This window comes from Oxyura jamaicensis, chromosome 2, assembly GCF_011077185.1.
Source record: "Oxyura jamaicensis isolate SHBP4307 breed ruddy duck chromosome 2, BPBGC_Ojam_1.0, whole genome shotgun sequence".
NCBI lineage: Eukaryota > Metazoa > Chordata > Aves > Anseriformes > Anatidae > Oxyura > Oxyura jamaicensis.
In genome coordinates this window covers 98,247,364-98,272,956 of record NC_048894.1, presented here as the reverse complement: position 1 = coordinate 98,272,956, position 25,593 = coordinate 98,247,364, and the positions used below count along the sequence as shown (strand labels likewise).

General features: G+C 40.6%; 1 protein-coding gene across 5 annotated transcripts; it reads left to right on the top strand.

Annotated features, from left to right (window-relative positions):
* The first annotated feature begins 5,326 nt into the window (after positions 1 to 5,326).
* LOC118163056 (beta-Ala-His dipeptidase-like) lies at positions 5,327 to 25,100 on the top strand. 5 transcript variants are annotated; one of them, XM_035319512.1, is made up of 12 exons: positions 5,327 to 6,189; positions 13,413 to 13,531; positions 14,122 to 14,265; positions 15,299 to 15,461; positions 16,586 to 16,674; positions 18,541 to 18,741; positions 20,137 to 20,221; positions 20,766 to 20,926; positions 22,381 to 22,545; positions 22,713 to 22,854; positions 23,245 to 23,392; positions 24,507 to 25,100. In XM_035319512.1, the coding sequence occupies exons 2-12, from the start codon at positions 13,454 to 13,456 to the stop codon at positions 24,610 to 24,612; spliced, it is 1,482 nt and encodes a 493-aa protein (XP_035175403.1). In that variant the 5' UTR covers positions 5,327 to 6,189; positions 13,413 to 13,453; the 3' UTR covers positions 24,613 to 25,100. The 5 variants fall into 5 exon arrangements, with proteins under 5 accessions (XP_035175403.1, XP_035175401.1, XP_035175400.1 ...); XM_035319510.1 differs by lacking the exon at positions 5,327 to 6,189 and adding an exon at positions 9,990 to 10,108; XM_035319509.1 differs by lacking the exon at positions 5,327 to 6,189 and adding an exon at positions 12,695 to 12,819.
* Positions 25,101 to 25,593: the final 493 nt, after the last annotated feature.

The following is a 25,593-nucleotide window of genomic DNA, read 5'->3' as shown; positions in this document are numbered from 1 at the left end:
GTGAAGTCTGGGTTTGTGAGCAATGCATACAAAGAGCATTTAAGGAAGCATCTTTTGAAGACCACTGTTAATGTCTACATAAGTAAAAACACTAAATGTCTCAATATAAAGGTGAGTCTTTGGAGGACTGTGTTTATTGTTCTCTTGGACAGTAAGTAAAAGGAATGAGCAAATCTGAAGTCTTGATGTATGTAAAATTGCAGCTCATTCCTGAATTTCAAGATAGCTGCTAAAGTATATAAGGGAATTGAATTTCATGTTAAGGATTAATTAAATGACAGTAGGGTTACTTTTTTAAAAGTAATTCATTTTTACAATGAAAAAAAAAAATCATTTTTACACAGCTTTGAGTCTTTGTTTTTCAGAAATGTCTTGTTATGCATTGTCAACCATATCCTAAACCTTTGCACAACGAGGCACAGTGGTGCTCATGGTTGTTTAAAGGCAGTCTTAATTTTGACTGGACTCAAAAGTATATACCAAGAAGGAGGAAAGCTATCTGCCTTGGAAGCTCAGGCACGTGTTGGTTACCAATGATCAATAGTCCCACAACAATTTCAATCTGGAGATGTTAATAATGAGAACCTGAATGTGAACAGATTGGAAAAAGAAAGAGGTAGGGAGCAGGTGTCAGAAATACAGTCAAAGACTTTGTATGAATTGTATGAGACGTGTAAGTAAATGTATTAATGTGTCCCTGAAGTAAGGGAAGCCAGAACTTGTTAGTTCCTGGTGTTTAGTTTGCTGACATTCCTTTGCACTGATCTGCACGTGGTGCTTAATGGAATTTGTCTGTTTATGAACTTTACGTTTGTAGAGCTGCATGTGCATGCAATATTTGGAAGCCTTATGTGGAGTTGTCTGATACCGATATATGATAATGTAATTACCTTAAAAAATCTACTCAGAAGTCCTTATTTTTTTTAAAGTTAAAGGGATTTTTGAGGAGGGATTTGAGAAATGGGGAAAATCAAATGTTTTTAACTGACAGTTCATGCATTGATTTGTTTAAAATAAGAATACACTAAAAAGCAGCAAACACATCTGAGTTTTTTTCCCTGGAAAAGGGAGCACTAGAGATGTACTGAGTTCTAAATTAATAGAAAAAGATACTATATTACATTGCTCATTTTGTGGAAGTGTTCCTATATGATACGACAAGTAATTGAGTCATCAACCTAAAATATTAATATTTAAGCTGATACATTTCACTTTTTTAATGTGTTGTAGTTCCACAACTGTCTATGAGCAAATATGACAGATTTAGTGGGACACAGCAGTCACCTTGAAGCAGTGCTCAGTAACAGCTGATTAGCATTATCTGCTCCAAATGTAAAACTTGTTCAGCTTCTCTGACCTCATTAGAGGAAGCTGAGAGAGCTTCAGTAATAAATACTCCCCTATCTCTCTCCTGTAATTTGATTTATGTGGAAGAAAGCTTTAATGACTCAATCTCTGCCACTGACAGACCACAACTCTTTAAGGATGTAAAGGAAAGATTCTGAAAATAATGAGACTTAACACTAAAATTAAAACCAAGGAATCTGGAATACCAGCTTACTTTTTTCAATAGCACATGGTCTCCAAAGGGGCAGTCTTTTCATCCACTTAAATTCACGAACATCCTCACAGAAGTGAGGCTAATGTATACAGAGGTACCTAGTAATCTGTTCATACACTTAAATGTATGTACCTGTTTCTAATCATCTAAATTCAAAAGCATTCTGATTTCATTAAAAATAATTAACGCTCTGGCACACTGTATTAGTCCTCTGCAATTACTGAATTTGGAGTGATAAGATGAGAGTGTTCTATGAATCTCAGAGCCTACTTTACTTTTGGATCTAAATCAAAAGTGCAGAGCACAGGGATTTCAACCTGTAATATAATTGTTTGGAAACTCTTTTGCTTTGTAACAGAGTGAGACAGTAAATCTTAATTCCACACACTTTGAATAAGAATATAATTTAAAAAGTAGGGATTGTAACTAATCTGTTCCAAATATCCTTTTATCTGTATTGATATTATTCGCATGTCATCCTGAGTCCTTTAAACCTTCTACATTATTCTACTAATCAAAACTAACAAACATGGCTAAACAATAAAAAAAAAAAGCCTAAAAGTCTCTTGTAGTCCTTAATTAGGGAGAATTGGTTACTTAGGTAAGACAGATATATTGGCAAATGATGCATAAATTTTCTAGCTTTGTCAGTCATTTTTCAGACACATCAATATTCAGAGTTCTCAAGATTGGCAAGGTCAAGGAGTGACTTGTATCTTAATATTAACGAGAAATGCCCCAAATGCCAAAAAACAAAAAACAACAACAAAAAAACCCTACCCTGTAAACTCCTTAGTTCAGCATTTAAAGTGGCATGTGTCACCTGGATAACATCCATTTATCTTTCATTTTAAAGATGAAAAACTAAGTTTTCATGGTGCTCTGAATTTGAGAGCTTGATCCCACTAAATCTGTTATCCAGTTTAGGGCCCAATTACCAGTCACGAGGATGAATGAAACCTCCGGATAAAATGACACCATGCTGACATAATTCAAAAGGAATCAGCCACGCTACTTCAGGCTGACACATTTATTTATTTATTTTGCTATAGACGTGGCTCTTTGAAATTTGACTATTTATGAGAAAAAACTTGCTTCTCTCTTGCAGAATCCCCATGAGTTGTGTTATCTTTCTAATATCTCCACGGAGTATATCCTCTCTAGTTCAGAAGGAGCCCTAGTTAAGGGTAGATAGCAGTTATGTTTATGTGTAGTGGGGATGCTGCACACTGCTGAAAAACCTTGGATAGCTGTGGCACCTTTGTGCTCAGCTGAAATCACCCACATCAGATACAAAATGGACAGTTTGGACTTCATCTTCTTATGTGCATCATGCTCCAGAGACAGATTCCTCTAGATGAGTTCTTCATGTAATTACTGCTTTGGAAATTAAGACCTTTTCTGCCTCTGACAATACTTTCCATAGTCACTTTTCCTTTGCCCCAACAGTCAATGATCAGATAAATGAAAGCAGGCTTGTTTGCCAATGGGGAGGTTAAAGGCTGGCATTATAAATATACCTGGGCTTCTCTAAATGTCCTGGGAAAACTGGGTGCATCTCATCATGCCATTATCTTCAGTCCCTATTTACCTGCCCTAAATTACATGTAAAATTTGTTTGTGCTTCTCAGGTAGGTTTTGTTGCAGAAATCTACTTGCCTAGCCAGTTTCCCATAGGTATCAAGATGGGAAAAAAAAAAAAAAAATCAATCCTAACCTCATTAGGGTTAAAGGGGGGAGGTGCCATGAAAAAGTTAAGAGCATAGGAGGAATAAGTTTTTGTGCTTTTCTGGAATCCAGGATTTTGACCTATAAAAAACTGCTAAACACAAGTTTTTATTTTGTTCTGATAAAGGCATAACCCCCAGCCTGACCCTCCCCTGTCCCAGCCCCATGCCGTTCCCTCGGGTCCTGTCGCTGTCCCCAGAGAGCAGAGCTCAGCGCCTGCCCCTCTGCTCCCCTGTGAGGGAGCTGCAGGCCGCCATGAGGCCTCCCCTCGGCCTGCTCTGCTCGGGGCTGAGCAAACCAAGGGGCCTCAGCCACTCCTTGAGTCTTGCCCTCTAGACCTTTCACCATCCTCATAGCCATCCTTCTTTGGACATGCTCTAATGGTTTTATGTCCTTTTTGTACTATAGTGACTAAAAGTGTGCACAGTGCTCAAGATGAGGCCGCAGCAGAGCAGAGCAATCCCTTCCCTTGACCGGCTAGCAATGTCATGCGTAATGCACCCCAAGACATGCTTGGCCATTTTGGCTGTATAGCATTGTCTCTGTGGCAGAAAAGTTTTCAATTTTTCCTCTGACATGTTTCAGTATTTGTCCTTCTGTCTCCCGCACACCCTTGCGCTTGTCCACATGACTGCTTTCTGTTCCCCAGATTTTAGATTTCAGAGCAAGTTGCTGATGGTGGTGGCAGGAAGGGCTGGAGCCCAGCACGGGTTTGGATGCTGATCACTTGGGTGAGAGCCTTGCAGGGAGGCTGGAGCTCTGTGGCAGGTGGGGATGCACCGGGGTGGATCTAAGCAGTCAGCAGCTCTGCAAGCTAAGGGAGCGAGCTGAGCGCTGTCTGATGCCTCCAGTTCAACGCAGCGTGGCAGAAAGAGCTCACCTGCAGGCCTTCTTGCAAAGGTAGGTGGCTATAACCTTGTATTTGGGGCCCTGAGCAGGAAACCTTCATCAGAAACGTGAAAACCAAAGCCAGGGATGTGTAACTCATCTTAAGTGCAAAAGTCCTGTCATTCAGGCAATGTGTAACAACGTGTGATCTTCCCTCTGAAGTGCAGTGAATGGATGTAATGTTTATGCACACTCATGAATTATTTAAAATATTTCAACCAAAATTCCCAAACTTATATAAGGATTTAGGCATATGGAGTGCAGGATTAATGGCTGGATTAATGGTTTATATCCAAAACTGATTTTCAGAACTGATTCCTATGAAGCTGAGAGCTATGAAACCATCACTTCTAAATGTTCAGGTTCCTCTAGTGCAAAAAATGCAAAGCCATCACTGCCTTCTAAGCCATGTCAAGACACATGCTGCACTTTTGTTGGAAGGCTGTTTGAACATATAAGAAGCCTCTCCTCCGCTTGAAGAGACTGTAACAGAGCAAAAAATACTTATCTGTAGGGAAAATATTTTAAGTCCAGACTATAAATCCTAGTGGAACAAGTAGGGGCCCGTTTTCCACACAAGTTGTAATTAAGATTATAGCACTTCATCCAAAGATCCTAATCCGTTTGTCATGGATCCACTTCACTTGTTAGCAGGCTCAGAGCAGGCATTTAATAAGGTGTCTAGATATGAATTAGTTTTCTAACCACCGGCACCAGTCTTGTAATTATCTGTCTCTGCTTTTGTTGAGATGATAACACATCTTTCACAAAAATGGGCCGTCGATGGCATGGTTTGCATAACACATCTCTGGTGCAGAGGCTCAACTTAATGTGCACGTCTGCTCTGGGATCTAGCAGCATTTATTTTACCCTTAATATAAGCAGGGGCACTTTGATAGAAGAGATGTGCTGTGAAATATCTCATGCTTCTCCTCAAGGAGGTTACAGCCACAGAGACCTTCCAGTGGTAACATCTGCTGCTGTAAGATGCAAGCTGTGTTTGCATGCACATTGAATATGCATACACATGTATATGCATCACGTGTATGAACAGTTCTTGTATTTTTAAGCTATTTTAGAATGAATCCTATTTGCTAACAAAAGAACCTCTCTGTTTGCTTTGGCATTCTCACAAATTGCCTTCAAAGACGGGATGGCTGAAATGGAAAATCACTCACAGGCTTTCTTCTAAGGCTGCTGCTTCTGGGACACCCAGCCAAGACACAGACATCAGCGAAGTACCACAGGTACTCCAGCCTTGAAGGCATGGTGTGGAAGAGGGGCACGGTGCACACCACCACCTCAGTTACTTGTCTCCTGCCTCTGCTGACTCCTGGGCCCCACAGACAGTTTCCTTCTGGAAGATGGTGGTGCGAAGAGCTGCCTAAACACACGTTCTGCATGGTTAGCATCAACCTAATGCCACAAACTCGTAAAGCCAGCCTCTGACTCTAGCCACTGCATAGCTCCTGTCTGGGTATGACTGAGTTATCTACTGGGTGAGAGCCTCACCTGCATGGAGGGCATTAATCACCCTCAGGGGAGTGCTGCTGTGGTTTGGCTGAGCAAAGCTGTCTGAAGGATATCAAGACTGGAATAACCTCTTGCCATCACTTCGGTGTGATTAATATCTGAAATTACTTCTGCATAACTGTTAAAAGAAATTCACAGTTTTTGCTCTTGGAAAAAATAGAAAGTCTCCCATCCCAGCATTCAATGCACTGAAGTGGAAAAGATGCTTGACCAGGGACTTGTTTGTCCTTCCCCATGCTGTCATTTAAACTCTGCATACTCAGAGATCTGTGTACAAAGTGCCTGCTAAACTGGCTGCTACGTGATGAGAACATGGTGTTTCAGAGTGTCCTGAACCTTGCTGGCCCTGTTCCTGGAAGGTGCTAAGCATCGTTGCTTCACACAGAGTACAGTCTGCAGCCTTCGTGAAGTACTGTGTGACCTCTTGCCTGGGTATGAAGGTTTTTCCTAAATTAACCTCCTTCCAGAGCCATACCCAGGTGGGATTATCAATGCTCAGGTAACAATTGTTTATTCAGTGTCTCGGGATTCTTTAACTCCCTACCAGTGCAATCTCGTTGCCCTGTCTGACAGCTTTATGCAGTGTGAAGCACTGCTTAAATTGTGGTCTCAGATTTTGGCATCAGTCAGGGTCACCTCCAGAGATGATGGCTGGGAAATTCTCCTCAAACTGCAGCATGAAGTGGGTAGGAGTGAGGAGGTGGAAGGGCTTGCGGCTGCTACACCGGGAGATGACACAGAAATCCTAGAAAGGAAGAGATATTTGGGGGAGTTGTGTGCAGGGGCCTCTCCATTCCACATTTATACTACTAGGAGACAAGGATAATTTCAGTTTTATGGAGGTGGTATATTGAGAAATGACAGTAGGCTGCAATAATAACTGGGTACCACTGATTATGACATTACGATATCTTCCCACTTCTCTTGAAATACACCTTCAATAAATGAAAAATAGCCGGCTGGAGCTAGAGGTAATTGCTTAGAGAGTGACAGGTAGTCCTGAAAACCATCATATAATTTCTCTGCCAATTAAGTATTCCTCCCCACAGCATATTTCTTATGTATTTGCTCACTCAAACTTACTACTGTTATTAGTTAAGATACTTTTAATTAAGGTAACAATTAAGGCATGCTAGTTTTGCTGAAGTGCCGCTGAAATTAAGTTACTCTTATTTGCATCAACACTTTGTTAACGAGTGAGGCTGCTGTCCTAATGTAGCAAGAGAAAATCAAAGGAGGAGACCATCTCTGCCCTGGATAGCTTACTTTTTTAAAGGACAAGAGAAACAAAAACATCAGTGCTCCATTTCTTTATTCAGCTCTTTTAGTTCTTCTCTTAATTTCCTGTAACTAATTTCCTCCTGCTTAAACATGTACTGTATTCCAAGGAGGAGGTATCCGTGTCAACATTTAGCCAAACTATTCAAGTAGAGTTCTTTACCTGTCCTTATGAGTTAGCCCTTCTTGCAGTTAATAAGCTACCATCACAGTGTTTTTATGAAGGAGATAAAACCTCCCATATGTAGAAAGGCTTCTAAACAATGTTGTCAATGTTTATGATACTCCATAAACGGGATAACGACCATCAAACAATAACTCTCTTACACTGTGGACTCTAAACCTTGTTCCAAGTTACAGGGCATAAAATAGGGAGCAATTAGCAATGAAATAATAAGTTACAAAGTAATAATCATTCTTCCTCCCACTCACCCCCCCAGCAATCATATTGTTTTTCGGTAGTATGAAGTGATAAATGGACAGTTAAATGACTACAAATTTAGTTGACCTATTTCTAATCTTACACCTAGTACTGTAAGTCAGGAGTAACTCCAGTGAGAAACAGTTGTAAAGTAAAGGAAGGCAGGATTTATGTAAAAATAGAAATAGTTTAAATAAATGCAAATAAACTTTTAATTATCCCCCAACATTTGTACTTCATTTGCAAATTAGCTTTATACGTTAATGAATGGCAGAACTTAAATGAAAAGGTCTTTGTAATGCTTTGAGATAGGACCTCATTTGCAAGACTGGTGGTGGTTAGTACTGAATCTGACCATGGGGACAGCAGTGCTTTCAAAGTGAATGGAGAACCTTAAGGAGAGCACCTAAAATGAGAAATTTGCTACAAGTTCAGAGGCTCTCTTGTATGGAAGATATGGCATCGAAAAGAAGAAACTATCCACATCTAAGTAGGTAGGTACAACACCCAGCAAGTCAGAATATAATAGATACTGTTCATGTACATTGTGGTTTTCCTTTTGGTACTCGCTGTGTTTTAGGGGCGTTAAGAACCAGGCTAGTAGCTCAGCCTTACCTGCTAGCACTTGTAGTTCAGCACTCATCTGTACCTCCTGTCATCTTTCATATGAACCTTTTTGCTATGAAAAGAGCAAGGATCTTAAACCAGTGTTTATCTGACTGCAAACCGATGAGCAGACAAGCTCAGAAAAATTTCATAGAAAAACAGTGAATTATTTCTCTTCAGTGGGCAAAGAGTGAAATATTGCTGTGTGGGAGAAACTTTTCCCCTTAATAGAAATTTACACTTTTTCCTTTCCATTTTCCAAATAAAAGCAACAAACAAAATCCTTCTCCTCTAAAATACCTCTGTAAAGCAGCAATACTTATCAGCATTGCCTGAGTGTTTTCTGATGCTGAGGTTTCTGCTAGGATCCGGCACTGCCAAAGAGGAAAGGAAGAGGAAAGGGAATGGGAAAAGTTCTACCAAGTTGGTGTGGTAGTGATTTGGTTATCCTGCTTGGATTATTATATGGTAGAGAAGCAGATTTAAACATCTAAACCAAGAGTTAATCTTTAACTCTCAAGTAGCCCTTCAGAACTGCAGTACACATCGGTGAACGGAGATTAAAAATCTCTGTTCTGCAGGTGGCAGAGGAGACCTTTCCAGCTCAGAGTCTCACCACCAGCCGCAGCAGCAGCTGCAAAACAAAGAGGTGAGGATTTTCTTCTTTCGTATCATCCGCAATACAGCAAAGCAGCGCTGATAGACAGGGTCTTGTTTTTTTTTTTTTCTCTAAGGGGTCAACTTGATCAAGAACTGTGGGGTTTGTCACTGCCATTCTTTGAAACACCCTTGAGGCAGCTCCTATTGCAACACTCCTCCAGAGCTGGCTGCTGTGGCTTGCACCCTCATCTGCTGGCAATGCCAGGTTTTACCTGCACTCTCCACCAAACCCAGTCCTTGCTGGGCTTGATGCCGTTTCTTTAACCACCTCTAACTGCGGTCAGGCTTTGTGCCTGTGTCCGGATCTCTGCAGCTCCTGCTCATTACAGCTCCAGTGCCTGCACGTGGTCAGGGCTTGGCTCGGGAGCTGCTGCCTCGATTCACCACCTCGGAGAGCCTCACCCCCTTAGCTGGAGAGGCAACGGAGGCGTGATTGCCTCCTTCTGCCAAAGGTAGGCCACTTACTGGTGAGCGTTGTTAAAGGAAGTTAAATAAAAACCCAGGTATCTCACTTATCTTCCCCAATACCATTTCTGTAGAGGGAAGGTTCCGTTTGAGGGAGCCCACTACCACCGGTTTGTTTGATCAGCTAGCTCCTACCACCATACGCATTTTTATTTCTTTTCATGTCAAGCGTTCTTTATATTTTTGGCAAACTAGGTGATTTCTGACTTTATTTCCCTGTGGATTGCTTGCAAAATGTTCAACTTTCATTGGCAATCCCTCCCCATGACCCAGTCAAATGCTGTATCTTGGCATCTCAGGGAGGACTGCAACCTGAGACACATGTGCCAGGAAGGGGGAGAAGGGCAGTAAAACACATTCAGGCATTCAGGAGCTTCTTCTTGAATCTTTGTAAGCTTAGCTGATCTCATATCAAAGATTTGTCATGGTTAAAGAATCAACTTTGATTTCTTATTAAATCATCCCCTAAGGACGCTAAGTTTTAACAGTACTTAGTGAGATGGAAGGAAGCGAGACACAAAATGTTCTTATTGCAAAGGAATGAAGGAAGAGAAACTGTGCGACTGTCAGACATTATTTCTAAAAATAGTCATATTACTTTTTTTCCATAAGGCAGCAACTGCAATTTAGAATGAGATCAAATCAAATACACTCGAAATTGAACACTGAAGTCTTTGTTTGACGTTTTTTCTTTTGCAGGCTTTATCACCCTTTCACATTGTTTTTCCCTTCTTTGCAACTCTGAGCTATTGTCGCCTTGCCTGAAATCTTTCTACTCCTTTATCAGACTCCCTTTCTTACACAAACTTTTTCCTATACTGTCCAAATGCTTTCCATCAGCGTTGTTTGTGAGCAATGTTTGACGTGCTGCTTCCCTCCCTCCAGGAACTGCAGCACAGCATAGTTGTTACCTAATCTCTTGTTTGACTTGCTAGCGTTTGGTGCACTCTGCTACTTCAGAGGACTGTGTAAGTATCTCCTTCTACTCTTTTTCCGAACTTTGCCACTGTTCATGCTTATCCCTGTTATGAAAGCAACCATTTTTGTGATGTTTTATAAACTTTTATTGAAGTCTGTCTCTGGAAAATCTCAAATAATTATTTCATTTATCCCTAGGATGTTTTGCTTGATTTATTTATTTTTCCTTCCACGATGTTTAATTTTCCTTCTTTCATTTTCTTATGCAGTTAAAAGCTAATGAAACATGACTTGAAGACACATGTCTCTTGTCTGCATCTTTCCAGGTCATTTGCATGTAACATAAGCAGAGGAGGATACCATCACCATAGCACTTTTCCCCACGTAAAAACAACTTTTTGTGATTCTGACCTTCATGTAATATTAAAAGAACTGCATTGCATCAAGTCACTCTAAGCTGCAAACTATGTACTCATTATTTTTAGAAAGAAAATGCGTGGAATTCAGAAAAATTGAATATTTGAAGAGAAAGAGGGAAAATCAAATATGATGAAGAAACCAAAACTTATTAATTGTATGAACTTGGCTACTTTAACAACCATTAATGTGTTCAGCTCTGGTGCCCCCAGCACAAGAAGGACATGGACCTATTAGAGAGAGTCCAGAGGAAGGCCACAAAGATGATCAGAGGGCTGAAGCACCTCTGCTATGAAGACAGGCTCTGACCCATCCTCTTCTTCCCACATGGGGACCAGCTCCCTGAGGAGCTCTGAGGGGGGAAGCTATTACATTTGCAATAAAAATCAGCATAAAGTCAACCTTCACTCTCCTCAGACCTGCTGCTGGTTAAAACTTTAATTATCACTTCTCCCCAGAACGTCTTAGCATTTAAATAATCACAGAATCATAGAACGGCTCAGGTTGGAAGGAACCTTAACAACCATCCAGTTCCAACCCCCTGGCATTGGCAGGGACACCTCCCAATAGACCAGGTTGCTCAGGGCCTCATCCAACCTGGCCTTGAGCACCTCCAGGGATGGGGCATCCACAGCTTCTCTGGCAGCCTGTGCCAGTGCCTCACCACCCTCTGAGTCAAGAATTTCCTCCTAACCTCCAATCTAAATCTCTCCTCTTTTAGTTTAAAGCCATTCTTGTGCTGGAGGCCCTAGACCTGGATGCAGAACTCCCAAGTGGGGCCTCATGAGGGCAGAGCTGAGGGGGACAATCCCTTCCTTCCACCTGCTGGCCACCCCTCTGGTGATGCAGCCCAGGATGCAGTTGTTCTTTGGGGCTGCAAGCACACACTGCTGGCTCATGCTGAGCTTTTCATCCACCAGAACCCCCAAGTCCTTCTCTGCAGGGCTGCCCTCAATGAGTTCTTTTCCCAGACTGTGCCCATGTCTGGGATTGCCCTGGCCCAGGTGCAGCACCTTGCACTTGGACTTCTTGAACCTCATCCCTTCCTTCTGTTGTATCAACTGCACCACTCAGCTTGGTGTCATGTAATATTCCAGTGCTTAATATCTCCACCCTTAAAATCCCCTAGGTTTGGATTTGTCTTCTCTCAATCAACAAATCATCTCTGTATCTGTGCTTTGACGCTTCGCTCTATTGCAAAACTGGCATTTGGTCTCTTGCAACACCAGTCCTTCCAGTGTCAGCGGGCATCAGGAGCTAGACTCTGGTGATTAAATTTAGTACACTGGGGCTTCTCACAGCTTTACCTCACAGAGTGAGCTGTGTCACAGGCAGGGTAGATGTAATCTTGCTTGCAAGGAATGGTTGGAAAGTGGGGCCTACACTTCATACAGCCAGGATCTCCATAATCGCTCTTCAACTTCCAGACCTGTCCTCCACCAAGTTCCCAGAATGTGTGATGGAGGCATTGTTTCAGAGAGCGTTCACAAAGCTATTTTGTTTCATTTGTCTCTATAGCAAAACTGATCTGCAGTTTTTACAGGTAAACGTACTTTGGCGAAAGGACAAACACCTTACTGTTTAAAAACAGGTCTTGCAGGCTTTTAGGTCAACAGTGGAACCACAAAAGCATTGTTTTTGCTTAAAGATTTGCTGGCTCTAGGTTGATTTTAAAGATCAAACCTCCAGACTCTTTGGAGTAACTGAGGTCTGAGAGATGAACTACCTGACTGGGTTAAAAGAGCCTACTTACCCTTTATATATATACATTTCTTGTTATTTTTAATCTTTGCATGTTTCAAGTACCATTGCAGTAAAAGTGGCTGTGTCCATTGCTGGAAGCACACCATGCCACTGGGTGCTGGAGTGCCATACCCATCTGCTTGTTTCCCAGGTGGAATAACCCCAGTTCTTGTTTCCACTCCTCTGGTCTCCTTACTTCCACTCCCTCCTCTTGTTCATAACATGGGTTTTCCGCCTTCCTTCTCTGTCAGAGAAACATAATTGAAATTATTATTATTGCTATAGGCTATCATCTTAACGATGCATCAGAATTAAGGAGTTAGGTATGGACCTGCAACTGCATGTTTCATCCCCAGCATAGAATATTTTGAGTCAGCATGTTGGGTCTTGACCTTGCGATCCATCCCATTGCACAACCCAATACGGCAGCTATTCTGAACTTAGCCCCACCCTCCACGTATTACTTGGCTAACGCTGATTCAGGAACTAGAGCAGGCACTTCAGGGAAACAAGAAAGGAAAACTGCAGAAAGCAAGAAAAGCACTAAAATACTATGGTTTTTAAATCTTCACTCATCTTGTGAAAAACAAGGCACAGAGAGGTTTGTAAGTACTAAATGACTTCTGCACTTATAAAGTGCTTCAGTATTGCTGCTGTTCTTATTCAACTGCAGAAGCTATTTGCTGGAGCTACTCTCCTGCACTGGGTTTGCTATCCCTTATTCATGTGAAACACACAACGTGTGTCAGGGAATCCATTTTCCTCTCTCTTTCTGGAAATGAAGGGGAAGAAAGATGAGTCCCCTGGGCAGATGGTGCGTGTTGGTGTTTGCAGGTCTTCCCCTGCAGCTGCCTTTGCAGAATGCGCAGTGTGAGGTTTGTGCATTGAGAAATGATGCAGCAAGAATTTCTTTAGAAAACACTTCCCTTTATTTCCTTATAAAACAGAAATTGTAAAGCTATTTACTCTTTGGTCATTTTTTCTCTACTAATTTTTTGTTTCAGAAAGTTGGTTATGAATTGATTTCAGACTTTATGTGATTAAATGTCTCAGGTATCCTTTCTTGTGGCTTGAAGGAATTAAATAAGATTTAAATAAGGCTCAGTGTTTTGCAGTTCTCTATGGTTTTCAGCAGTGAACAGAACTGTATATTGCAGGATGTCTCTAATGTTGAATTTTATCTTTAACTTTCAGATACTGTCCACCTCACCCTCGAGCTGCTCTTTGAGGCAGGAATGTCCTCCCCATCCTCTTCAGCATTGGAGACTGAGATCTTCCAGTACATTGATCTGCATCAAAGTGATTTCATTAAGGTAAGAACTTTATTGCAGGAAAATGGCTGGGGGGCAGCAGTAATGTCCCGGAGGCTCGTGCTCCATATACCAGATGAGCATTTGCCACTAAGGTAACAGCAGGGTTTGGACCTGGCATCAGGTGTGCCACTAAGCAAGGTTGCAAGGGGACAGTCAGTATTGGGGATACTTTAGTTGGAAGTGGGATTTGCATGGACTTCCATAGACCAGTTGGCTGTGGGTATCCTCCAGGTGTGGGCACAGAAAGGCTCCACCAAGCCCAAATGCACCCGAATGGGAGAAGCAAGCCAGTCCTTGCAGAACCTGCCTCTGTCTTCAAGGGAGCTCTGCAGAGAAGTGACAGCATTGGGCTCTGATGATGCGCTGGGGGTTCTGATGAGCTGATGTGTACACTGTAGGCACAAGAAAGGTAATCCTAGCTCTTGGCAAATCTTTATCAGGTGGAAAAATACAGCTTCCATGATGTTGTTGTGACAGGATAGAAGGGAAACCATCTTCCAATAAAAAGATTTACATATCCACAGGCCAACCACAGATTCCTGTGTTTTAGACCAATTGGCTTATTTAGCTGTCCTTGTCCTCCTGCACAGGATCTCAAGGAATGGGTGGCTGTGGAAAGCGATTCTGTGCAACCGGGCCTGAGGAGAGAAGTCATACGAATGATGGCGTTGGCAGCAGGCAGACTTGCAGCTTTGGGAGCCACTGTTAATTCAGTAAACCTGGGATCACATCAGGTGCCTGTCCTTTTCTTGTATTTAAAATGTCATACCTGCACATATATCATGTTCTGCCTACTACTTTCAATGCTATGTATATGCATATATTTCTTATGACTCATTGGTATTTTTGGTAGCTAGGTGACGATTTATCAATAGTCCCATAGCCACATGATACCTGCTGAATTCCGCCCCTCCTCAGGCTGATTACCAGCAGACTTAGGAGACCACACATGCAATTATGGTTGACAAGTTATATAGCAACAGCCTGTGACTCTAACAGCAAGGAATGGATGACCTGCTGTTGGAGCAGACACCAGAGATACATCTCTGTCTAGGGCCTAAATATGGTTTCACAAAACAGACTTTTTCCTTTGATTGCTGGGCAAGAAGCTGCTATACTTTGGTATTGCAACAGACAAATACAGGCCGATACTATTGTGAATACAAGGGAGTGTACTTACTTCTTATTTCTCACTCCTGTGAGACACCCAGCCTCTATCAGCCAACGTGGAGATCTGTTCTGCATACCTATAAATTATAGGATTAGTTTGGAACCTCAACCTAAAAAATATTCCTAAATAGCTGCTGCTGCATCCTGCCAGGAAAACTTTATTTTGTTTTGTTATTTGAAGTTGCAGTCCTCCTGCCATCTGTCTGTTGCAAAATCAATCCCCACATGAGTTTCTGTGTGGCTTTTGACTATTTTAATGCCACAGCATATGCTTTTGTCACTATAGTACACAGTTGACTTTGTCTTCTCTACTGCTGGGAAGTAAAAGTTTATTAAAGAGTGCATTTATGACAGCGCAGCATTGGAAGAACTCCATTGAACCCTGGCAAAACCTAAGCATTTGGGGAGAAAATCTTAATTCCTCTGGGTAGGTTAGATTTGGATTCAACGTCAGATGTAAGGACTTGATCAAATTAGAGCCAACTGAGTAGGCAGAAACATTTTCAATACTGAGAATTCCAGTTCTTCTTACAACATTTGCAAGTTTTCAAAGGTTTGGCTTTTTTCCTTTGTTGCTTTTTTAATATTACTTTATAGCTTCCTGATGGCCAGAACCTCCCACTGCCGCCTGTTATTCTCGGGGAGCTTGGCAAGGATCCACAAAACCCTACTGTCTGTTTCTATGGCCACGTGGATGTGCAGCCTGCTAGGAAGGAAGATGGCTGGAAAACTGACCCTTACACGTTGACCGAAATTGATGGTGTGTACCTGGTTGTAGTTTTTGTGTCGTTATTTGGGTACGTGACTCTGGGATCTCCAGTAGGAGGAAGTTTCTTGTACACTTAACTACAGCACGAGCACTTCTCCCATGGAAATCTATGGGATAAATCCAAGCAGCTTTACATCTTGATGTCATGCTGTGACTGGTGAGACTCATCACTGACTGATTAATATTTGGTGTGGAAAAGCCATGTGAGGCTAATGTCACTTTACAGAGTGTTCATTAGAGATTCCATTTCTGCTTTAAGGTTCTTTTTGGGTTTTTGGATCAACCATTGTCCTTCCTCACCCTTTCTGTTCTTGCCTCATAATCCCTTAGCACCTCCACCCAATGCACTTGGGCTCAGGAGCATTTGGGAGGAAGAAGGTCAGGTCCTTCTTCATGTAGCAATCTTTCCGCCGGAAATCAACAGAGCATGGAAAACTCCATTCACTGAAGGAAAACAAATGCTGGACGGCAGGTTAGAGGATGAGCAAGGCCAAGAGCCCAGAGATCCTGGTTCCCTGTACTATAACCATTAAGTTACCCTTTCCCATCTGCTGGGACTGGTTCCAAACAGCTTTGTTGTGGTAACTCTTCTGCCTCCAGTGGGAATTGGCATAGGTATATATTGCTGTACATGAAACCAAAATCTGTTCCTGTATATAGCTGTATAGTTGAATGCTAAAAATACACCTATATATATATCTGTACCTATACCTGTAGGACCTGCTGCTTAGGGACAAGGTTTAGTGGGTGACATTGGTAGTAGGGTGATGGTTGGACCAGATGATCTTGAAGGTCCCTTCCAACCTTAATGATTCTATGATTTTATGAAACAGCTCTGAAGAACAAAAGTGGAACTCAGAAAATGGTATGTAGCAGAAACCACAGTATGATGTGTATAAAAAAAAGGGGGGAAAGAAAAAGAAGCATACCAGTCCACTGGGAAACCGCCACCACCTGCATTGTAACAAGTCAATAAAATTCTGATTGTGCTGACACCTCTATTGACACACCTCTTTTACAGCTTTTGCGGCAATAGGAATTTGCTGATTGCTTTTAAGTGACCTGAGAAGTTTCAAAGATTGCTTGAAAACTTTCTTTTTTTTTTCTATTGTAAGGAAATCTCTATGGCCGTGGAGCAACTGATAATAAAGGACCGGTCTTAGCTTGGATAAATGCAGTGGAAACATTTAGAGCCTTGAAATTAGTAGGTATCAGTGGGGAATTATTTAGTTATTATAGTACCTCTCTGGAGGAATGCATTTACCTCCTTGTGACATAGATAATACCTCTCTGCCCCAAAAGACTAAGTGTGTTTTGAAATATCAGCTTACTTCTAATGCTGTATCTAGGGCACTGGTTCCACTCCAGTACAAATACATACTTGAGTATTCTTATATTGAGTAGCCTTTGGCAATGTAGAAATGGTTTTGCTGTCATTGCTCTGCAAAGGAAAACAAACTAGGGGAAGCATTCAATTTATATTACATACATTATACAGCTTTGATACCCTATTTTCTTGATATTTTAAAAATGGTAAAATAACATACATCAGGGAATGGTCATGAAGCCTCATCTGCACTGTTAAATTCTGGTGATCCTTGGCTTTGGCTTCCTGCAAGTTACCTTCAGTTTGTGTATGCATGAAGAAAGCACCTAAAATGCTTACTCCTAATGGGATGTTCTTTCACCAATAGATCTATCACAGAAAATGCTTTGAATGGGTGCATTAGCCAAGTACAGATATATTTGCTTAGAGACTGCCATAGGTCTAAGATTCAAACTCCTGCCTAAACTCTACAATGGCCAACAGGGTTATCGTTAAATCAGTCTGCATGTTTAATACTTTTGTGGTAGTTTTATCCCCAGTGCAAAATTAAACCAACATATACTCTAAGCTTGTAACTTGGTTAGTGAACACTCTTTAAGGTGATTTTTCACAGTGCATTTTGTTAGACTGATGAAAAACAGCTTTGTTCCTCTGCTATGACATGGCACAGTTTGAGTTGCAAGTCTTGGTTTTTAAAGCCTTTGTGCAGCCTCTAGAAAACTAATGGTCTTTTTTCATCAGTAGTACTCTATTTACCTTGGTGCCCCTAAGTTCTAACATACAAACACATGTTGTTATTTGCCTGCTGATTAGCTATTATCAATTTATATGTCTGTCTTTCTGCATCTTCCCAGTTTTTTCAAACCACTAATAGCTATTTTGTCATTTTTAACAAGTAAACAAAAAGAAATATTTGTTATCTGGGGGTCTTCCCTTAGAAAACAGCACAGGCCATCACACAATATACACAAATTGTTTCTAAATTTTCTGGGGACGTTTGATGAACCATCAGTGAACCCATCCATAGCACATGTTCACTTAACTCTAAACATTTGTTCCTGGGTTCAGTCTGAGAATTGAATTAAAACAGAAAGCATCCTAAAGCCTACAATGAGAAAATGAATTGGAATGGGAAACTAAGCTCAAATTTATTTCTCTTACGGGACAGGTCAGCTATTCCACAATAAAAGGTCTCTTTTTTACTCTTGGAAATACATCTTTATGAGCTATCAGGCCTACAGATTCAAGAACACCTATCAGGGAATCACCAGCAGCACTTTTACCACCAGGTGACAACCCCTGGCAATGGGTAATGTGCAGGGAAAACAACAGCAGTGGACCTTCGCCAGTGCTTCCCACATGGGCACTAGTAGCAGGAATACAAGAGGCTGGGAATACTCTGTGAAAATGCCATTGCTATTACACAGATTTTCCAAAGCAATTAAAGTATTTAATAGTACCAAAGAGAAATCCCATGACAGACTAACAAGTTTTCTGGAAGCAGAAGTTAAAAGGTATTTGCATTTACATTCTTCTTTAAAAAAAAAAAGAAGAGGTAGAGAAAAACAAACTGTATGTGTGTATCTATCAATACCCCTTCTATTGAAACAAGCTGTATATCCTATGTCTTTCTTTTCCTAATGTATTGCATACTGCAAGTCAGTCTGGTTTTTCTTTTCAAATATTCCTTTTTAATTTTGAAAGGGCTTCTTCCTTACCCAGACTTCTCTGCTGTTCATTCAGGCTGTACCAGTAAACTTCAAGTTTATTATTGAAGGTATGGAAGAAGCAGGGTCTTTGGGGCTAGAGAAGCTACTTGAAGAAAAAAAGCAGTGCTTTTTCTCGGATGTTGATTACATTGTGATTTCGGACAACCTCTGGCTCAGCAAGAAGAAGCCAGCCCTCACATATGGGACGCGGGGCAACGCCTGCTTCTTTGTGGAGGTAAGAGACACAGGTTCATGTGAGCTGGAAAGGCCTCTGACCAGTGAGCAGCGATGCACCTGTGATCACATCTGTCTCTATACACAGAGAAAGGCTGAGAGCAATCTGAGTATTACCAATGGAGGTCTTCCATGCTCTTCCTTGCTTATGCAGATATCCCTCCTCATTTCAGTAGCTAGCCTTACTTGCTTTCATTAATTTCTCTTCAATCATCATTTCTCCACTTAGGAGAAATCTTCACTCTCTCCTCTTGCTCTCTTTCCTACCCAGTTACTCTCCTGTCCCTCTCCCTCATCACCCCTTTCTCACATCAACTCCATTCTCCTGTATCACTGTCCCTACACCTCTCCCTGCCCCACTCCAACACTATTTCTTCTGCTGTTCTTGCCCTTCTGCAGCAGATACTGCTTAGTGCAACATCTCTGCCTAGAGGCACTCAATTTAGTTGGATCTGTGTGTTTAAAAGCTGTACAAAATTTTCCTAACCATTGGCAGAAGCAAGTAACAGTGCACCGCAGTATATTTAGCAGCCAACCTGAGCTATTGTGAAATGAAAAGAAATTTGTCATCTGGAAACTTAAAGCATAAAAGAAATTCAGAGAGAAGATTAAAGAACTAGGGACCTAAAGGAAAAATCTACATTAACCTTTATGTCTGAAAATGAACGAAATTTGTTTTCAACCAAAGCAACCTCACCAGCCTTGGTTCAATTTGTCTAAGTCTAGATTAAGACAAATTATGATATTTAAACATCAGAAATGATCTCTGCCTGCTACCAGACAGTTGGCTTTAATGAGGTTTAGAGAAGAATAAACAAGTTTGTTGCACGAATAGAATGTAAGATAAACCTGAGTATGAAAATGTGTCTGGAAAATCAACCCATTTAATAAAGCAAATGCCTTTCTCTGTTCTAAAGCTGTGTGATTTGAGATGCTTCTAAATTCTTATTTGTTGCAAACTGAAATTAAGTTTGGACATATATTTTCTTAATGTAAAACAAGTAAGCTTCTTTTTTTCCTCTATTATGAAGACTTTTGTATTTATTCTGCAATGTTAGAAACAGTATTATGCAAGTGTTTCACTTACAATGTATTTAATCTTACTGAAGCAAAAGAGGGAACGGAGAGGGATCCTTGCTCTCAGATGCCTGTAAGTAGCATAGACAGCTGAATTTCTCTCTCCAGTGGTTAACAACAAAGCCCTATCTTCTCTTTACCAGGAGCAGATTGTTCCTGACATGATGTTTCCTATTTCATGAACAGAAACTCCTAATAGCTTTCCATTTATTTGTGGCCTCATTTAAAAACTCAAAGCTACCAGTCCCAGTGGAAAACAAATAACGTGCGGAAGAATGAGGTAAGGACTCTTTACATCTAAGCCATGTTTTTGGCACAGGTCGAGGGTGGTGACAAGGACCTTCACTCTGGAACTTTTGGAGGCATCATTCACGAGCCGCTGACGGACCTGGTAGCTCTGCTGGGTAATAACGTGCATCATTGCTCAGGAGTAGCTGGGGAATGACTAGCAATCAGCCTAATGAAGATCAGTGCCATACTTAATTGACCCGAGTAAGTCAAGTCTAACTGAAGCATGATTCCCAGGTTTCCAAATCTCAGCACAGCTACGGTGACAGCAGCTGAGGAAGGGAATGTCCCTGGTAAGACCAGATGTGCTTGTTGAGCTCTTTTCAGTCTCATACTCAGATGCTCATCAAGGATGTTCAAGGATTACTTACGTACACAGGTAGCGAAACGCAACGTTTTAATGCAGATTTGTATCCCGGTAGGATGGTGTTCTCATGTCTGCAGCTGGGCTGACCCACTACAAACAGCAGCTCAGTGCTTTTCTTACTAAACATGAAAATACACCAGTTCAGGAGTGGCAACCTGATGGCTGCCTACAATTGACAGGAGTTAGTTGTATGGGTTACTCAATTGGTTAACTCAAAAGAGTTAGGTAGAAGGGAAAAGATGTTACCAAGCAGAAGGTCCTACTTTTAATGATATCTTTGTCTTCTTTCATAGACAGCCTTGTGGATCCCACAGGTCATATTCAGATCCCTGGGATCTATGACAGTGTCGCTGCCCTGACAGAGGAGGAGAGGAAATTGTATGAATCCATTGAATATGATCTAGAGGAACATAAAAATAATAGTGGAGTGAAAAAATTCCTCTACAGTACTAAGGTAAAATAAGATCTGTATAAAAGGACAGCAGAAAGAATTTAAATCACCCATTCATAGCATTTAAGGATGAAGCCAAACTGAAAGATATTTTCAGTCAATGGCAAAATATAGGAGCACAGAGCATTAAAAGGTAAATAAACCATTAAAAGGTAAAATTAATGTGCTGAAAATGTAAGCTACCACATCTGGGCAAGTTGATCCAAAATATGAATAATAAAGGAGCAAATCAAAGAGTTTGGCTCTCCCTCTTGTACGGCAGATCCTCTCCATACTCTGACTAACCAACCAAAGATAGTAAGCATTTAAAACCCTGCATACAGGTTACAGAGTAGGAAAGAAACTATTTTCAGCTCTGAAAAGTGGGAGGCAGCTTTAGGCTGGTGTGTTTTGGGTGGTTTTTATTCGTTAATTTTGTTTATTGATCTTGATGTCTGTTGAGCATGCCAAAAAACCACCCAAAGCTATAAGCCTCTCTTTGCCAGAATTTAAAAATTATTTCCTAAATAAAAAAACAGCAGGTGAGGGCTGGCTTAGAAAAATCTCTTTGCAGAAGGCTTGCAGCTGGGAGAAAGGGAGGAGTGATTCATTTTTTATTACTAACATAATTATACTGGTATTAGTTCTAATGTGAATGCTTTTATTTCCATGAAGAAGCTTCTGAATTGGCCTGAGCTAGATTGTAATAATCAGTAATGTACAAGTATAATGCAACAGTAAATGAGTTTTGATGCTTTACCTATATCTGGGTGAAGTGGTGCAAATTTTATGTGTACATAAAGCTCCAATGCCATAAAAATGGAGTACAAAGAAAGGAGTAGCACTCTGGGGTTCTGCACACAGACCAGCTTATAAAGAGCTACTCTTTATTTATTTATTTATTTGTTTATTTTTAAAAAAGTGTCCTCTTACTGTCTCTCCTTCTTTAGAATAAGCACTTTCATTTTTTTTTTTTTCCTTCTTACCTTCTCCAGAAAAAAAAGCATCAGCTTGAATATTATCCTCTTACTTCTCATACTCTTTAACTGCTCATTAGAAGGATTTCTCACCTGGTATCAACTGAATGGGGTCTGCCTAAACTGGTCCCAGGCTTCTCCTTGTAGAAATCCTGAGATCCCTAGATGGTCAATCAGTTGCTCTGATCTTACTTGGCACTATAAAAATCACTGCTACAATATTTTTAATAGTGCTTCACATTTCTTGTTGTGCATGAAAAGCTGTTCTCAATCTAAACGTTTCTACAGAGAAACAAATGTTGACTGAAAGGAATAGTATTTTTTAAAATGAAAAGATAGCACTAGTTTGAATTACAAATCAAGTATCGTTAAAATGCAGAGGTCTCCAAGTACAACATGGATGGAAAACGCTTGTGTCTTCACTTTGATTCTATCAGTTGTGAATGGTTTCAGTGTCACCCTCTTCCCCTCTTCTATTTTTCTATTTTTGGTCTTTTTAAGGAAGAAATACTTCTGCACCTGTGGCGTTATCCTTCACTCTCTATTCATGGGATTGAAGGAGCTTTTCACGAACCGGGAATTAAAACAGTCATTCCAGCAAAAGTTACAGGGAAATTTTCAATTCGCCAAGTTCCCTATATGGATCTTGCAGTTGTGAAACAACAGGTAAGAAGCCAAAGCCAGGTTCTTTCTACTGTGTGAACTAAAGTCCCCCTTAGCACCTCACACTTCTATGACCCCAGTAGTAAACTGAGTGTTTCTAGCATTTAGCAGTTTGAAAGAGCAATTTCAAGAAGATGAAAGCATCTAACTGGAAGGTGTTTGCCCTGTAGGTGGAGGAGCACTTGAAGAATGTGTTTTCCAAGAGGAACAGTCCAAACAAACTCAAAGTGTCTATGCCACTGGGTGCGAAGCCCTGGGTTGCTGATGTTAATGATCCACTATATAAAGCAGCAAGAAGGGCAATAAAAACAGGTTTGTTTCTTCTGTTTTAGTTTTTAATGTGTCTGCAAGTCTGCAGGGAAACTGCTCATCCACAAAGAAAAAAAGGGATTTCCCAATTCAGTGTTATGGTCACGTACCCTTATGTATCTCCTTGGTTTTGACAGAACAACTCAGCCTCCACATCTTGCTGAGCTGGGATGTATTTAATAGGAGTAGCCAAAAAAAAACAACAACTTGTTTGGTTCTTTCATGTACAGTTACAAAGCCAGAGGTTTGTAGAGTGCAACTGATTCATGACATCATTTAGATAGTTTCTACTCTGAAGTTCTTCATGATTGAGCAGATTGCAGATATTTGGTAACAGAAGAAAGCATCTTTTGTTTCACTTATGAACGAACTAATTCTTTGCATGTATTTCAGTTTTTGGAGAAGATCCAGATTTTATTCGGGATGGTTCAACAATTCCTATTGCCAGACTGTTTCAGACTATAACGCAAAAAAGGGTAATAATGTTTCCAATTGGAGCGGCCGATGCTGGGGAGCACTCCCAAAATGAGAAGATAAGCAGGTTTCTTTTATTCATTCATTTGTGCTATAAGGGAAGGGGGGAGAACTGAAGTCTTCTGATACCCACACATAACCACTGACGGATGGAAATGTTTGCTTTCCAGTGGACAGTCCCAAACTACTGTCTCCAGCAAACCTGTCGTGTTGCCACACAGAAAGCAGAATTCCAACTTTATCACATAGTGCTACATGTACTTTTCATTAAATGTCTGCTCCATCTTTAAGTACATCACAGTGGCCGTTTTCATTGCCATGCGACTAAAATCTGCCTCGGGTCTGAAAGATGATGTTTTCCCCACAGCATACATTTTGAAGTGTTGCAGCCAGATGTACTCAGGCTGATGGTTAAGTGTATTTATATTACAGCGAGCCAAACTCGTGTAACTGTATCAAAATTAGAGTGCTGCCCTTACAGTTTCTGAGTTGGGTTGTGCCAAGCTCATCCTAAAATTAACTCTCAGATGATTTTTTTTCCCCCTTGGTTTAGCCCCAACACTTTCAGTTACAGACGACAGTAATCAGCCTACTTTACACTGAGTTTTCTCTGAGAATCCTGCAAAAGAATCCTGCAAAAGAATCCTGCGAAGGAGTGCCAGTTGCAGGGTATCCAGAATTTCAGAGCCCTTTGACCTTTTTTCAGGAAGCTGTTTCATCCTTCTGTTCTTTGCAATGAGAGCAAACCACATCTGCACTCTTCACATCAGAGAGTAAAATGAAGTCACCTCTCTGTCCATTTCTTTTGGCTGTGATGCTTATGATCTTACTCGGAAAAATTTTCCATCATCACAGGCATGAATGGGGAGCTAGAACACAGCACTTTTTTTTTTTTTTTTTTTTTTCTTATTCTCCGCAAGATTGGGGGTTTTTTTTTCCTCTTACCCTTCTCCTGAACTAGAGTAAGTCATGATGCAGGACAGTAATAAGGAGCTGACAAAGTGATTTCACATCCTAAACTCCTCACTAATAAATTGGTGTTTTGTATGAGGATCTTCTGTCAGTTCTTTTGGGTGGGCAGTCTCAAACTCCCCTGAATATACTCAAACCTTGGACTAGGCTACTAACTGAACAGCAGACTGGCCTGACAGGACGTCATTCTCTTCTTTCCTTCTTCACAGATACAACTACATTGAAGGAACCAAAGTGTTTGCAGCCTTTTTCCTGGAGATATCAAAGCTACGTGGGCAGTTACATGAAACTTCCAGCCCGGAGACTAAAAACTGACAGACCATCATAACAAAATCAGCAAAACACTTTTTCACTTTTTTTTTTTTTTTTTTTTTTTTTTTTTTTTTTCAGTTTTAGGCTAATTTCCTGATCTGGAAAAACATGTAAATCACATATTCTATGTGACTGAATTTGTGGAAGAAATAAATGCCATGCTATCACTTGGCATACTGCTAAATTACATGCATTTGTTATTCAGCCAGTCAACTGGACTTATCCCTGATGCTATAAAACAGAGTTACAGATAGTTCATTCTCATGGAGTAGAATGTGTTATATTTTACTTCTAAAATTTAGGGCAAAGGGAATTTTGACATTTACTTCATTAAAATTACTTTATTTCTGTTTTGTAATACACCCATGTTTATGCTACCTAGCTCATATTCCAGTTTCTGAATACAAGCAATTCACACCACTTCATACCTCCTACCTATATACAAAATTTCACTATGAAAGTTTTAGAATAAAGATATACTGTTACATTCAGCTCTAAGCCTGTCCTTCACAGAAGGTGTACATAGGAAATGCAATACAGTGAGCTTGCTTCATTTGATGCAAAGACTTGCCTGCGAACATTTACTTCTGGGAACAATCACTGATGTTGGTAGAACTGCAGTAGTGAATAAATATTCCCAGTCTGGATTCTGCTTTTTTTCATACATTTAATTTCCTCTCATTGTGCTGTAAGGATACTATTAGGAATTACTACATAATACGTGTTCCATAATGTCACTTTCTTTTTATCCAACAACAACAACAACTTGAAAACATGTTTTGGCCAAAATCTGCCATCAGAAGGGTGTTTTTGCATCAAATTAGCAACTATTGCTTTTAAAGCACCAGTTCATGTTGATAGTTAAAACAAATGTACATGATGTATCTTGAAATTACAATAATAGCTCCAAAGTTCTGTTTGCTGATTAGGGAAAACATCTAGCAAATATTAAACAATTCACATCAATATTTATTTCAATTTCCA

Coding starts and splice junctions, on each gene's coding strand:
- LOC118163056 (XM_035319512.1), top strand. CDS start 13,454: ATGTCCTCCCCATCCTCTTCAGCATTGGAGACTGAGATCTTCCAGTAC. Junction 13,532..14,121: donor ATCAAAGTGATTTCATTAAG/GTAAGAACTTTA, acceptor CCTCCTGCACAG/GATCTCAAGGAATGGGTGGC. Junction 20,927..22,380: donor AATTCCTCTACAGTACTAAG/GTAAAATAAGAT, acceptor GGTCTTTTTAAG/GAAGAAATACTTCTGCACCT.